This window comes from Coloeus monedula (genome assembly GCF_965178545.1).
Source record: "Coloeus monedula genome assembly, chromosome: 16".
Taxonomy (NCBI): Eukaryota; Metazoa; Chordata; class Aves; order Passeriformes; family Corvidae; genus Coloeus; species Coloeus monedula.
The window spans coordinates 14,084,726-14,100,806 of NC_138796.1; the positions used below are offsets into that span (position 1 = coordinate 14,084,726).

Sequence of the window (16,081 nt, forward strand, 5' to 3'; positions counted from 1 at the left end):
TTTCCGCTGGGACTGCTGCTGGGGAGAATTAAAAAAAAGAGAGAGAGAGAGAGAAAGAAAGAAAAATTGCACTTTCTAACATAATGCCGCTTTCCCTGCAAATGGCCGTGTGGCTTTAGTGTGCGAGTTGTGTTCTGGCGCCCGGGTTTTGTGCACTGGTTAAGCTGAAATGTTGACTATTGATGCCGACCAGCGACAGCTAAAATAATCTCTCAGGTTTTTTATTTTTCCCTCTGAAAACTTCCAGTTGTTTTGTTGCCATCCAGTCTAGAAAAGGCTGCATCACAATGTGGTGAAACTCTTTAACCGTTGTGACTCTCATCATTAAAGAAAATTAAGCCACCTAATGAACACTGTCATGTTCCCTGTACAGCAACATGTGGGGAAGTTGTCCTGCTCCCAAGCCGTGTCACTGCAGGCACAGCAGAGATGATGCTCCCAACACACTCTTCCTCCTCCTACATTACCTGCAGCCACTTACCAGAGCTGTAATTAGCCTGGCTCATTTTCCGTTCCCTCGTTTGTCTTCCTGCTAAAAAGCACTTGTCGTTAATCACGGGTTTTGTTTTATTTTATTTTAATGGTATTTCATTTTGAATGCCTGGGTTACTGCATGAAATGAGGTTCTTCTGATGTAGGTTGGTGGCGATTCTGCCCGCACCTGCATTTCCAGGGAGCCAGCAGGGCAGCCAGCATGATGGGAACGGGAATGAAAGCTGATGGTGGCCATCCTCACAAAGGCTGGTGCTTGAGACTCGGGAGGTTTGCAGGCAAAACACCACAATAAACTGTGTTTCTCTTGCCAAATGGCACCTTGACTTTAAAAATCTGTGGATGAAACGGTTTGGTTTATGTTCTGGAGAAGCATCTGGGGAGAGGGATAGGTGCTAAGGACATTTGGCCTGTGCAAACATCTCATGTTGTGAGATGTGTCAGGACTGGCTCTTTTTCACAGCTGAGGGGTGCGGGGTTGGTAGAAGATGTGCCTGGAAGTTACGTGGTAGTTGGGACAAACTAAATCCCTCCATTCATTTCTACCCACCTCTGTGGTATTGCACGGCCCTCCCAAGCAGTTACCTCTACTGAATCAGGGAAATGTGTAAAATGAAAAAGCTCCAAATTGCCAAGCTCCAGGCTGGCATTTGGTTTTGCATTCGTTGATTTTCCCCAAAGAACACAAGGTAAACAGGAGGTGGGTCTGTGTCCTTTCATAACTGGGCTCCACTCACCCACCTTCTCCTGGTCCCTTGGGTGTGAGTAGGGTGGTGGCAATGCTGAGAACAAAAATGCATTTCCTTTCTTTGCCTGGAGTCACACTTAGGCAGTGATGCTTTGCCATTTGGGGTGCTTAACAGAGACTGGTACCTCTGACCCACTGACTCCTGTGTACCCAGGCTCATGGCAGAGCTGTGGATCCAACTCCTGGTCTGTCAGAACCAAGGACTGTGGCCTTTCCTTTGCAGAGACCTCTGTCACCACCTCTTTCAGCACAGGCACAAAGCCGAGCAGTGCTGGTTCCCTTGGTTGTGACTGCCTGTGACATCCCTTCCTAACCTTGTCCAGCCTCCCCTGGGGAGGGGGCTGGTTCTTCCCTCCAGTGACCCCAGTATCAAGCCCATAATTTCAGACTGAGCTAGAGATCGCCTTGGGAGCAGTGGGGCTTATACCCCCTTGCTTTGATAAGCCATTTGAGCAGCTGTCTTGCTCTCTTAAAAATATATACCTTGTTCCCTGACCAAGTTCCCCTTGGAGCAGATGCTCACTGAGCTCCCACTCCTCCTTCTCCCCCCTCTCTTAGCCTGCCCTGTGGTTTAGTGTGTACATTACAGGCTCTTTATAGAAAGCAACCAACTGTAAAAGGTACCAGGATGCAGTCCAAGTCCTTCTCCCTGCCCTCTGCCTTGGGCAGCAGTCGCAGAAGCCCTACCTCACTCTGCTCCCAGTGGATGCTGTGTAAGTCCTCCTGGCCCCCCATGCCAGAGCATTCTTTGATTCAGGGACCTGTGTGAGCATCGTTCCCCACATGGGTCCCTCTTACTCTGGGCATGCAAACATGAAGGGGTTTCTTACCGGCCATGCTGTGTCAGCAAGACTTAAATGAACATAGTGTGTCAGAGAAAGGCACTAAAGTGGGGTGTGTTGTTGTTTTATTCCGACAGAGATGGGATCCCACCGTACAGACTCCGAAAGCAGCATCGCAGAGAGATGCAGGAAAGTGCCAAAGCAAATGGACGCGTGCCACTACCTCACATTCCTGTAAGTAGCGCTATCTCCTTCCCAGGGGTAAATATGCAAAATATGTGAGATCTCTAGCAGACAGTTGCTCTGCTTGTGCTCGAGTTTAATCCCCCTTAGTGCTGTATTCACTTGGGGATGCTTTAAGATGATATACATTGTGCTAAGAAAAGGCTTGGAGCCTTCTGCCAAACTCACCATCCAGGGCTGCCCAAAGCACAGGATTTTTCTTAACCATTCAGTCAGTAGCTGATTGTTTCTCCTGGATGAGAATGGAAGCACCGGCTGGCATTTATCTGCAGGCAGTTCCATGCCCTCAGGTGAGCTGGAGGTGTTTGTGGAAGGTGTAGGAGGCTGTTGGACATGGAGGCTGATGTAGCTCTCAGCCAAGGTCAGCTGGGGAGAAGTGCAATGGTCCCCAGCAGTATTTCTGCACTGAGCAGCCACAAGAGCTGTAACCTGTTCTCAAGGACTCAGCAAAGCTCACCCAGGGACGCAAGGCAGGAGAAAAAAAATGGTGCAGGAGTATTTCATTTGTCTGGCACTGTCTCCTTGGTTGCTCCAGGTGATCAAACAGCCTTTGGAAGATGAGCACAACTGCTAGGGTTCTGCATCACCATCTACAGCTCTGCTTATTATTGTTTTCTTTTTGTGAGAAGTTACAGGTGACATTTAATATCTAGTAGGGAATAAAGGTGCTTCTTTCTCCTTTGGACAGCTGGACTCCAGCACAAATCAAATAGGGAGAGAAAAAGCTTCCATCTGCTTTTTCCAGAAGTGCCTTCAAACTTGACGCAGCTGTTCCCATCCTGCCTGCTCAAAGCAGCACAATACCAGCAGAAATACTCCCTTGTTTTAATCTGATTTAAAAGAAAAAAACCCACACCAAAACCACCACTCTTTGTTTTGCCTTTTAAATTAGATTATTTTCCTTAGATTTAAGAGGGTCTCCTGTGCTTTGATCACTGGGTTGACAATAAAAGCCCTGGCTGCGGACGCTCATAGCCATCCTTGCTCAGTCACCTCTCTTTTCACACAGTTGCTTTCACAGTGTGGTTGCTGTTGAAAAGGCTGGCTGGGTGCCTTTTTATTTCACTTGATGCCATTTTTACTGTAAGCATGGCTTTGTTAGAGTTGAAGTTTGAAAGCTTGGCCTTTATTTTTTGTTGTTATTGTTGTTGCTGTTCCCCAACAGTGAACTACTGACTGAATATTCTCCAACTTCAAAGCTTGTCAGTAGCTTTACCTTTTGGATAAAAATAATAGTGGCTTTCTGTTGGATGGTGTGCACTAGCAATGCCTCGATGAACTGCAGGTTATAAACTCAGAGTATGGAGCATTAAATATGTATAGTGAGCTCTACTTTAACGAACTTCCATCTGCCAAACATTTCTTTTGTTGAACTGAATAAGTGTCATTCCAGCAGCAGTTCCTTGCAGGCTAATTAGTTTTACTTAGCATTAAATTTTATCGACCTTTTTGGAAACCAGTTTTAAAAATGGGGTAAAAAACAAGGTTTAAATTGCCCACCTGCTGCTTATAAATTTTTATATTATCCTACTTACCTACACAGTCTTTTAGAATTACATATTCCTCCTAAACTACACACAGATGCTTCACAAGGATTTTTTTGTGAAACATCCACTGTTCCCATTAGGTTCTGCACTGTAATTTTAAGTCCCAAGGAAAAAGGCATCTTGACACATATTTGTATGGGAGTGGAGGACTGAGAAGTTGAGTTAGTTCTAGTCTTTCTCCAGGGAATAAAAGTTTAGTTCAGACACTCTGGCACCTCCTGCCAGCCAATTACTGACACAGAATTGGCATCGACTTCAGAGAGGCACTGCTCTGCCCTTGCTTATCAATCAGCCAAGAAAGGAGAAGGTAATTAGACAATGTGTTTTGACAACACCAGTGTGAAATGTTATAAAGTTACTCTTTAAAATTCAGCTCTAACTGCACACTCTTTGAATTAAACAGCTCAAATTAGCAAGGAGCCATGCAAATGTTTCTTGAAACGTTGCCTTCTGAAGCCAGTGCTTGGGCTATCCCGCAGCCCGTGGCTAAATCAGGCTGGACCTGGGGTTAGCTGCTTCCAAACGTGTGGCAGTGATGAAATCACAACCTTTGAGTGAAGGTCTTTATGGACTCCTATCTCTGACATAGCCAGAGTCCATGCTGATAGCGCCTGCAGAATGCACAGCATGTTTTCCTACTGATAATAGGGAACCTCCTACTTCCGAAAGTCATTTCAGAAGTCCTTTACAGACCTTCCCATTCCCTGACAAGTGAGTTATGGGGCTATTATGCAAAATTCTGAAAGGACTTATATTGCTTTTAATAGCAGCACTTGTAGTTAGGTCCAGAAGCTATAAACTGCAGTGATTATATGTTCAGAGGAGGCTGCCCGCTGGTCCCAGCAGCTGTGCTGCCTCCAAGTAGTGACAGCGTGTGCTGGCTATGTGGGACACCCTGCTCAGCAGCAGGACACATTGTGTGGATGGCCCTGATCTGTATCTTCCACACTTAGCAGCTCACATCTTCCACACTTACCCAGTCACCAGTGCTCTTAAGTTTGGAAAAGTTGTGTTCTGTGAAGTGGCGCTCTGCCCAGGAATGCAGTGGGGGAGGATCTCCAGCAAGCAGTGAGACCTCTGGTTTGTGCCTCTGGCAGGAACACATTACACAGAGAGTGAGTGTTGCTTTCATGTGGTTTTCCATCTCTCTCTTGGATTTGAACAGAGTCTTGGAGCACTAAGGAAGGAAAGAGCAAGCAAGTTCCCAAAGCAAGGGAGAAAGCCCAGAGCATCCCGGGCAGTACCTGGCTCTGGCATTCATCCATTCCCAGGAGAGGATGGGAGATCCTCTTTTTCCACAGCAAATTCAGAAAAATCCAACCTCAAGCATTAGACCTGGTGCTTGGTTGGTTTGTTTAACTGCATAAAGAAGCCATTTTATGATGTTCTTGCTGTAGCCTGAACATCAGGCAGGAGCTCTCCTTTCCTGCCCCACAATCAAGGATGCTGCAGGGTGGCTTCCGTGGTGTTCCTGAGTAGAACAGAAGGTTTCGAGTGACTGCTGTGCTGTGCTGTACAAGTGAGGAGTGCACAGGAGGAGCCTGGCCTCGTGCTGCCTGGATAACTGCAGCTAAATGAGCTTTCTTCTCCTGTGAGTTGGGAATCTGCTCGGAATTCCCATCGGCTGTTTTCTGCCATTTTCCTCAAATGCCTTGCCGCAGCGGGACTCCTTGCTAATCCCTGAATGCTGCTAAAGTGGATGCTGAAATCCAGCTATCCGTGAGCTCTGCCACAAGTGTTTCTGGTATGGAAATACCATTTATCTGTTAAAAATTTATGTCACAGAGGAATGCATTAATCTAAGAAACATGGATGTTCAGAAGTTCTTTTCTCTTGGCTTCTCTAGCCTGTCATCTTCCTTTCATTTCCAAGACTGACTTGTGATCTAACAACAGCCCCTCAGGCATCATGGAGGCATCAAATCTCTTGTAGAAGAGGGAGATTTATCAGCACAGAATTCTTTGGCCCAGTCACATCTGTCAGAAACAGTTCAGCCCAAACCACAGATCCCTGGAGCTGGTTAGGGAACCTCTACCCAGTATAATGTTGAAAAACTCCCTGTTTCATCTCAGAGCAGTTGAGGCTGATGCTTCCCAAGGGGAACCTGCAAACTGCAGTGAGATTCTTCCCTTTCAGCCTTTTCACATTTCGGATGCCAGTGTGTTCTGATGTGTAGCTTGGTCCTTATGCCTCTGTTTCTCAGGGAAGGTGAAATCCATCAAAACCCAAGAGCTGTATCTGCCTCATGGAGCAAAATCCATGGAATTCCTGCTCCATCAGCTCCAAGAAAAGAAGGGGAAAACGTTAGAGCAGCTGCCTAGTAGAACAGCTGGAGAGCTTGTGTATGTCACATGTTTTAGCAGGCTGCTTCTTCACAAAGGTACCAGAGCTTCAGACACTTCATGTGTCAAGGACAATGTTCTAGTATAGGTACCCCAATAAATCCTTCTTCAGAGCTGTCACAATGAAAGATTGCTCCATCTAGACCAGTTCAAGCAATTTCTGTTTTTCCCAATCCACCTGGCATTCAGTCTCCCATCTGTTGTCCTCTGCAGCCTCTCCAACTCAGCGTGGTTTGGTTCTGGACAGACCTATCTAACCAGTGCCATTAAGTAAAAGTAGATAGGTAATTAAATAAAACATTCAATAAAACAGCTGTAGATAAGCAGGTCTTTAAAATGAAGCGCTTCCTTTCTGAATTGTTGATGTAGAATGTCCAGAGACCTCATTCTGGTCCAGATTGAAGGGCTGGATCCTCAGAAACCAGCCAGCTCTTGGAGAGTGCTGCACCTTTTACTTGGATCAAAAGCTCTTCTGATTTCAGAACAATAAGCAGCTTATTTACAGCTCCCTTGGCAGGACTCTGTATGCCCATGGGAAGCTGGGGGCTGGTTCAAAATCCTGAAGCCCTGAAGGATCCTGCTCCGGGCACAGGCTCAGCCTGGCTGGTCTTTGATGGAGCGTATTTCCCCCGTCTTCCTTCTGAAGTCAGGCCCATCATTTGATAAAGGCTTCAAACACTTTGTTGTCTTAAGCCTTTTGAACCAGGTCAGTGCAATCCATGTTTGCTGTCTAGGGAGACAGAGAGAGCCCTCAGCAGTTATCTGTATTGTTTCAGCACAGGGAATTTGCATTCATTATTCTGCAATACTATTAGTTTTGGGGAAGTCTGTGTAGCTCATCCTTTGAGCTAGGAATAAAGTCAGAGCCATGGTGATGTTCAGAGCATCATCCTGCTCACCAGCTCTCTGAGTTACCCTTACAGGTACCCACCAGCACAGCATAGGGCATGTGCAGCTGGTATCCATGGGGTGAAGTGGGGTTTATTTCAGTTGCACTGATCTCGGATGCTCAGGGAGACCCTTGCGGAGGGAGCTGCATCTCGCACCCTCAAACAGGCTGCTGAGGCCCTCTGCAAGCTGTTGTGCTGAGTGGGAAGCTCCAAGGACAGGGCAGTGGGTTTTGCAGATGCAACAGATTTTCAAAGAGAGAGGGAAACAAGTTCATCCTAAAGATTCTTGGGTGCGATTATTGTAGTTTCTGTAGTCGAGATTCAGTCACCTCCAGACTTTGAGAGATCGTGGATAAACGTGCTGAGGTATTAGTTGTAAAAGACCCAGAATCATCTTATTTTGAGTTCCCTGGATACAGCAATGATTCCAAATATCTTCAGATCCTTACCATTGCTGGGCCTGCAAGGAACCACCTCATTGTGACAGGACTTGGACACTCAAGTTAGCAAACTTCAGCCCTTGCACCCACTGCTGCCACAGGCTCAGGAGAGACTTTGGTTTGGGATGCTGCCTTGCATCAAAGGCTAGGAAAACAAAGGGTAATTCTTTCCCAGTTGTGCTTTTCTGTGGTAGCTGCACCGAGGAGACCCAAGACCGTAAGTGCTGAGCTCCCAGCTGCCTCTTATTAGGCTCATTAAGTGTCTAACGGAGCAGGGCTTGGTGCTGCCATCTATAAACAACCGCAGGGAGAGTTGGCATCCTGAGGTGGCAGGAGGGAGGGAACACGTCACCCAGCAGGTTGGGACTTGTCAGGCAAGGGAGAGAATTCCCTCCTTGGGAATTGCTGGTGTGGTCTCACAAGGAAGGATGGTGATGGTCACGGGGTTGGGGTTTCTGAAGGAAGCAGGATCCCTTAGCCAGAAGTGCTCCCCTGGGCTATGCAGAGGAACAGGGAGACATCCTGAGAAGCTCCTCAGGGCGTAACAGAGCAGGAACCAGCTCTGCCACATCTTCCCCTGTCCTGGAGCACATCTGGAGCCCATTTCTGGACTACACAAAGGTGAAACATGCCACTTCGGCCGCTCTGCCAGTATTTCAAGACTGAACATCATTTTTGTTAATGAAAATCTTTTTCTGCAGTTTATCTTCTTGTGATACAGGCCACTGGTTTGCAGGGCTGGAGGTCCTGTTGGCACTAAAGACATTGTCATCCCAGGGTGGTGACATCACCTCACACATGTTGTGCCCTCTCCATTGGCTGCAAGGATGACGGGAATGGTTGGTTGGGGCTGTTCCCAGCTCAGATGGGTCACTGGGATTGAGATTTGTTGGCAGCCTCAGGAAGACCCATCCCTCTTGGCAAACAAAACAAGCAGTGCTTTAACTGGGACCTCTGCAACCCAGCTGGGGTGTCATGAAAGAGTCTTCAGCTTCTCAGTGCCATCAGTGGGTTCTTACTGCCTCTGGTTTTCTTCCCTGCCTTCTGGCTGGCAGAGACAGAAAAGCCAATGTGATTTGCATGCTTTTGTCAGGTTTTGAGGCAAAGCAGCATTTTAGTGTTCTGCTTTGATCTTCTGTCTGGCCTGGGATAAATTCGGGTGGTCTCTCATCCTCCTTTAAAGTTTTCAAGCTCGATGTCTGCTTCTGCTGCTGCATTTGTTCTTTTGCTATGAATTATCTCACGTCTTCACATTTAATTTTATCTCTGGTCCTATAGAGTGTATATTTCTCTCATGTTAGTATTGAAATATTGGAATGCAGAGTTTTATGCTGTTGAATTTTCCAACTATTTTTCCTCCAAATTAAATTTTTATCTCTGCTGTGTCATTTTACTTTTTCTACTATTTTAAAAAATAATACAGAAAGGATAAAAATGAGGGGGAAAATACAGCAGCTGATAGCTTCATACTTCACTACACAAACTTCTTATCCTAGAACCCAGGAATTTAGGGACGAAGTAACAGCATAAGGAATCAAGAATGTCCTTGAACTGCCATAAATATTCATTTATTCACCCAGAGCAGGCAGAAAAATGGCACCTCTGTGCTTGTAAGAGTGCTGTATTGATAAAGCAAGCAGGGAATCTTTGACGGCTCTGAAGAGCTGAGATGCAATCCTGTAGGATCTTCCACCAAGAGAGGATGCTTTGTGGGAATTGGGACCTTTGTGGCTGTGGGCTAGATTTGCAGAGATTGACTGGCATACACCGATCCTCCTGGGATAAGCTGAGTAAGTGTGCACCAGAGTCCTCCCTTCTACCAAACTGAAAGCATAACTGCTATAAACAGGAGGTTGGAGGGGTTGAAAGGTCTGTACATCATTTTGCCACCCTTTGAGACCAGGATATGCCTGTTGACCGTGTGTCCATTGGGAGAAAAGCACACACTTCCATCCCTGAGTGGAATTTGGTGCCAAAAGAGCTTTTTGAAACCTTTCCCTTAGATGGGGTGGTGTGTTGAGCTGGTGCCAGCTGAGGAACTTGTGGAGGTGGTGGCTCAGCTTCCAGCCCCCAGGTCTTGGGCTGCACCTGAGTGCCTGCCCGCCTGTCCTCCCCCAGCTCCCACCGGAACGACTGGCATTTCCAGTTATCAAAGGCTCCCAAAGAAATGTGGGATTTTAATGCATCCTTTGCTAAGCCGTGCTGTGTTCTCCCTGCAGCGTACCTACCGAATGCCAAAGGACATCCACGTGGAACCAGAGAAGTTTGCTGCAGAGCTGATCAACCGTTTGGAGGAAGTACAGAAGGAACGTGAAGCAGAGGAGAAGTTAGAGGAGCGCCTTAAACGCGTTCGAGCGGTCAGTGACATTCTTTCCCTCCTCTGCCAGCCTGGGACTCAGCTTACCCTGTACCACAGGGAGCTTCCAGCTGCTGTGGAAGCAACTGGGGTGGCCAGTTCCATGCTCTGCTGCTGTGGTCATCACTGGCACAGGGCTCCTGGAGGCTCCTGGAACCCCCAGAGCTTCCACGATGCTGTTCCCCCATCCATGCAGGGCTCTGTGAGCTCCTGTGCTCCCTCCCTGTGGAAGATACCAGCCACGGCACAGCAGTGCCCACTTCTGCCATCACTCAGGGGCTGTGGATGCTCTGCATCACCTTCTTTGGCACCCTGGCTCTCCTGATTTTGTGAGCAATCCCTAGGGACTGTGTAAGAGGGCTTCACCTTCCCGTAGGAGGTTTTGTGTGATCCGTATTTCCCCCACAAATGGTAACCAGATGACAGGTGATGTTGTGCTTGGGGGTGTTTGTGTCTGCCATCAGGCCATTTCTACCACAACCAAAAGGGTTCTGCCCATCAGTGCCTAGCACACCGTAGAAATTTTGGAAGTGGTCAGGTGTGGCATTGAAAAACCCTCTCCTGGGCAGATGTACACACTGACTCCACTGGGATACCTAGCCATTGGCACTGAGCCATGGTACTGCTGGGGCCCCTCAGAGCCTGAGGATTTGTTAGATGAACCGTGGGAGATGTGCAAGGCCTTTAGCTCCACAACAAGCTCCAAGAGGGAGAGAGTGAGATCCTGTCCATCTGCTATTATCTGTGTGAGACCCCTGTTCAGCAGTATTCACACCATAGCTTTTCTTCTGAGACACTGCTTCTCATGGGTACCTGCACATCTTGTGGTAGGGATAGAGGAGAGATCCCAGAGGACACCATGGTGTTACTGAACATCACTAGTTCAGTGTAGCTACAGGCCTGTGTGCCAAAGTTTTGGGGTTCTGCACTATTAGCTGCTGTGGCCCTCAGGTGAAGGCTCTGGGCTCCGTAACCTGCAGCCCTCCCTTAAAGCAGAGGTGTTGGTGCCTGGCTCAGCTGGCTCTGTGCTTTCAGGGAAGTTGAGCTTCTGGGGCCCCACGAAAGAACCTTCAGCCCCAATGGAGTATTTTAAAATGCTCATCTAGTAGCTCCCTAAACAGGAAAAAACTGTAGGTTTTAGTGTTGGCTTTAAACTGCTTCTGCATTTCAAATGCAGAGAACTGAGGAAGGCAGAAAGATCTGCAAGGTCCCCTCCAGCTCCAGGTGTTTTCCAGCAAACTCCCTACACTTCTGCATCCAGCCAGAAAAGGCCAGCCAGGTGCTATTTTGGGATTAGATTCCTGTTCTTCTGGAATTGCACTGTTTTCCTGTTTGGTGACTATCGCTTTCTAGGCAAAGGCAGTGTAATCAGCAGCATCTTCTGCTAACACAGTCCTAGAACACTCTTCTTCCTCCCTTGCTATGGCTCCATTGCAGCCCCCACCTGGACCAAATTACATTATCCCAGCCCTCTGCCTCCTTGAAGAAGCTGCCAGTAGCAATACCATAAAATCAGCAAATACCTATGTGCCAGAGAATATATTTAAGTCTGTTTAAACACATTTTTGTGTGACTTAATCTATTTTTAAGCCCAGGACTCCCACTAATGCTGTATATTAAACCTCTTTGCTGTCTCCAGAATGTATTTCGTTGACTGGCTGGCATCTGGCATTAGCCATTCAGGAAAATCTCAGAGTAAGCAATTGTAGCTTTTTTAGGTCAGCACTTAAGGTGCAGGAGCTGCTGGTATCAGCAAGAGGGAGAACTGGAATCCTGATAGATCACAGGGCTTTTTTCTGTGACCTGAACACCAGGACTGCAGGGTAACCTCTTCCCAGGTCTGCATGGCTCCCTGCACAGCTGCACAGGGAAAATCAGGAGTGTTAGTCACACTGGCCAGTTACCAGCCTAACAGAGAAGCTGGAAATATTTTGCAAAAGCTAGGGGAAAAGAATTTTTCTCCCCCATACTGAGCAGCCTGCAGGTTCCCTTTCAAAGCCACATCATGCAGTAACATCGAGAGGTGGCATCTGATTTGAAGCCAAATGCCTTTTACTGAAAAGACTGTCAGGTGTCCGCTTTACCAAAAAGCAATTGCTGAGTTCATTAATTATTCTGAGAAACGTGGCAGAGGATTAGAGGATGTGCATGTTCCCTTATTAGTTTTTGAGACACTTCAGCCTCGTGTCCACCCATGGAATCTGCAGTATCAGGTCACAGAGATCAGTATTGGATCATACAGATCACTCTGTCTGAACTGAGCAAATGGAAAATAAGCCAGGGAGAAGCAAAGCCACCACTGAGATTCTCACTGTTTGAATGTGAAACGTTGCCTGACTAGAGAGGAAAATCATTTGCATGACGATCGAAGAGGCACTCGTGCTTAGCAGAGCTGTTCTCCCTTCCCAGCCAGCAGCAGCCTGATGGGTGGGACTGGAGGAAGGCAGAGGATGAGGTTTGCAGCAAGGTATCGCCTGCCTGTGGCTCATCAGTGCAGCTCTCAGCTCCTAATTCAAAGGGAAGGGCACCCCCAGCCTTGCTGGAGAGTAAAAATAGCTCAGCAGACAGTCAGCAAAGTTGGAGCTGCATCTCTGGCTGCTGCTGCCTGTGGGAGCCGGTGGAAGAGCTTTCTGACAGTATTATGTCAACAAAGCACCATCTAGTGGTGATGGCACCGGGGCTCCCTGCCCGCCCAGAGTGTCACCTGCCCGCCCAGAGCACTGCCAGGCTGTGCCAGCATCACTGCCTGGCTGTGCCCGGCTCCCTGCCAAACTTTCCCCAGCTCCTTTCCAGGCCTTGCCCAGCTCACTGCCAAGCTATGCCCAGATCTCCACCAGGCTCGTTTCCAGGCCTTGCCCAGCTCACCACAGCGAGGTCCCAAAACACGGCTCCAGAGCCCACACCACGTATGTTGTTTTTTTCACTGCAGACTGAGCACAGTGAAAAGATTCAGCAGAATTGGTTCCTGCAACCTTGACTCAAACCTTTGCCCTTCTCAAGGGGAGACAACAGCTTGGGATAAGCACCCCAAATCCTTCATTCACTGCTGTTGTCTCACTGTTGGGGTGTTCCTACCTGATGTGAGGCTCAGGCCAGTACTGGGGGTGGTAAGGCAGGTCCCCATGGACCCACCCCAGCAGCAACCGCTCCTGCCTGTGGTCCTGCTTGGGGTCCAGATCTGCTCAGTGACACAGATGAGCTGAGCCAACATGAACTGAGAGAGCCTTTTCTCCCCTTAGCCTATCCTGATCTCGGTCTTGAAGCAAAAGTCCACATTACCTGCAAAATGGGGTTCTAGGCAGCCGGAGGATTTCCCAAATCCCAGGCACCCATTTGGGTGGACCAGCCTGGGTTCTCACTCTCATGCCACTTTGCTTAGGTGTGACAGCACTGCCAGAGCTCTGGGCTGAGCAGGAAGGACATGCTGCCATTCCTCAGGGATCTGTGCCAGGGTCAGATCCTGCCCTGCACATCAGCTGGTGTTTAAACCTGTGAGATACCAGCTCCAAAAGCATCCCAAGTGCTGAGGGTATCACTGGGTATCACAAAATGCTAATAAATGCTCTCCTCAGTGGCAGGGACATAGTCAGCATATCCCTCACTGTTCCTTATCCCTGAGCTCAGTGCCCAGGGCTGGTGGCTGGTGAGCTGTGGCGTGTGGCTGTAGATGAAGGGTGCCTCTGAAGCTCTTCAAAGTGATATGTTAGAAAGTGCTGTGTCCCCTCCAGACATCAGCATCATGTCACACCCCTAGGGTTACAGCACCCACGCCTGTGGCACTTTGAAAGCCTGGCATTGTCCGTGCTTGAGGCCTGAACCCCAAGGTGTGACACTGGGAGGAAGTCTGCTATTTGCTTTCTTGCTGTGTGGTTGGCAGCTGAAACTTTGAAGCTGGTTAGCAAGTGATGGATGATGGCATCTGACAGGCAAAGCTAATGGAAGGCAGTGTTTTCCAGTAGATGCATGTATCTGGCAGGGCAGAGATACCCTGTGCTGCAACTGATTTCTTTACTGTGCCAAAGGAGGAAAAGAGTGGTATTAAAGGACTCACTGGAATCCTGCTTATGTAATTAAAACAAATAGGAATCCTGACTTCCAATAAAGAAACTTCATAAATATCTGAGTTTATGTTGGAGCGTAAAGTAGTTCGTCAGCATCAAAACTGTGGCTGTCAGCATGGAGGAGTTTAATTCTTCCTGGCAAGGACTTAAGAGTCACTAACAGCGTGTCCTAGACCAGTGTGAACTGCAAGAACAAGCAGTTAGTTCCAATCCCTTTCTTTATCTGCACAAAGTGTTTCAGTCCAGCCTTAGCATGCCCGGAAGAAATCAATGTTTGATTTCCAAAACCATTCATGCAGCTGTCGACCTTCACTTGCTCCCTTGTGTTACAAGCCTTCTCTTGGCTTTGCCTTGTGAAATAGTCATTTGGGTGAGAAAACCCCCCTGGTCTCACCTGACTCAGAACTGATTTGCTGCACATCCTGTAGCTCTGGGCTTTATCTGATGGGCTTTGAAGCAGCGCCTTACCAAAGGCACGTAGGAAGCTGAAGGTACACTGTGGTAAGTTATGTTTCTGCTGCTGGTTGTTGCAGAACCACCTTCAAGGTACTTGGAGTAAGGCTCTGCCTGCTCTAGTTGAGTCATTAGGCTTGTCAGCTGTGTTTGTAAGCCTGGTTGTGATGTGTGGGCTGCTTGGCAGAGCTCCTTGGGTGGTGTGTGCTAATGGAGGCTCAAAAAGCAGATACAGAGACCTGAACTGCTCTGCTCGATGGCACCCAGACTGCACAGGCTTGGCTTGAGCATTAGGAATTTCCCATCAGTCTGAGACAGGTCTCTAGAGGGGTGGTGGATCTCCATCATCTTAAAGGTTTTCAAGATCTGACTGGACTGAACCAGGCCTGACCTAAGGATTAGCAGCAGTCCTGCTGCAAGCAGAAGGTGGGACTAGGGACCCCTTCCACCACTCCGCTGTCATTCTCTGATTGTCCCTGTGTTTCCTGCAGGAAGAAGAAGGTGAGGATGCAGATATCTCTTCTGGCCCATCGGTCATGAGCCACAAGATGCCTTCTGCCCAAGCCTTCCATCACTTTGCTCCTCGTTATGCTGAGATGGGCTGTGCTGGGATGCAGATGAGAGATGCCCACGAAGAAAACCCCGAAAGCATCCTGGATGAGCACGTGCAGCGTGTGATGAAAACTCCAGGCTGCCAATCTCCAGGACCCGGCCGTCACTCTCCTAAGCCACGGTCCCCAGAAAGTGGCCACTTAGGAAAGCTGCCAGGGACATTAGGAACAATTCCTCCAGGGCATGGCAAGCACACAACAAAATCAGGAATGAAACTGGATGCAGCTAACTTATACCACCATAAACATGTCTACCACCACATCCATCACCACAGCATGATGAAACCAAAAGAGCAGATTGAGGCTGAGGCCACACAGCGAGTGCAGAACAGCTTTGCTTGGAATGTAGATTCACATAACTATGCAACAAAGTCACGAAACTACAGTGAAAACTTGGGCATGGCCCCTGTCCCCATGGACTCTTTAGGCTACAGGTGAGTCAAAGAACACCCAATGGGATTCCCAAAGCCGTGGATTCTCTAGGAAGCTCTTCCATAAACAGGCTGTAGCATGTCAGGGAAACAGTGGTTGAACCTTTTCCTTGAGAACTTACGCTGGCACGTGGTTTGAGGGCTCTTCCCCTTCAGAAATGGATATGGCCTGATAACCCTTATAGAGGCCTTTTTATCTCTGTGATCTAGTGCTGAAAGACACCCTCTAACCAGGATTTTTATTGGTCTTGGTTAAAAAGTAGGTTTTCTGCTCCTTAAAGCAGTGGAGATGCTTAGAAATTGCAGGTGCTGGTCTACTTCTCCACGCACCAGGAGTTGGGTGTTGGAGCTGTGTCTCAAGGTCTGGGTAATAGAAACAGGTCTCTTAAGGTATTTATGAGAGGACAAAAAGCCCCCACCTTATTTGTTGCAAGGCTGAACCCACTCACCAGAAGTGCTCCTTTCTCCTCCCAACAAAGCAATGGACACTGCAGTGCTGCCCCTGCAGCCAGTCCCAAGGGGATGTTCTCCAGGGTGGGGCACCCTCTGCCCAGAAAAGCCATTTTGCTGCATTACAGGCTGTTGTCCATCTTTCCTTGGCCATTTGAATTCCTCCATCCCTTCCATGCTGTAGGGAGGAGGGGCAGCTCCTTTTCTGTGGCGAGTTTTGCTGGTCCTGTTACTG

The 16,081-nt window shown here is 48.2% G+C and overlaps 1 protein-coding gene across 2 annotated transcripts in view; it reads left to right on the forward strand.

Annotated features, from left to right (window-relative positions):
* The window catches only part of AXIN1 (axin 1), a 70,247-nt gene that overhangs the window by 45,075 nt on the left and 9,091 nt on the right, over positions 1–16,081 (forward strand). For both annotated transcript variants that reach the window (XM_082292041.1, XM_082292042.1), the window contains exons 4-6: positions 2,160–2,256; positions 9,704–9,841; positions 14,846–15,399. In XM_082292041.1, the coding sequence (XP_082148167.1) occupies positions 2,160–2,256; positions 9,704–9,841; positions 14,846–15,399 (789 nt within the window). The remainder of the gene's footprint in view (positions 1–2,159; positions 2,257–9,703; positions 9,842–14,845; positions 15,400–16,081) is intronic.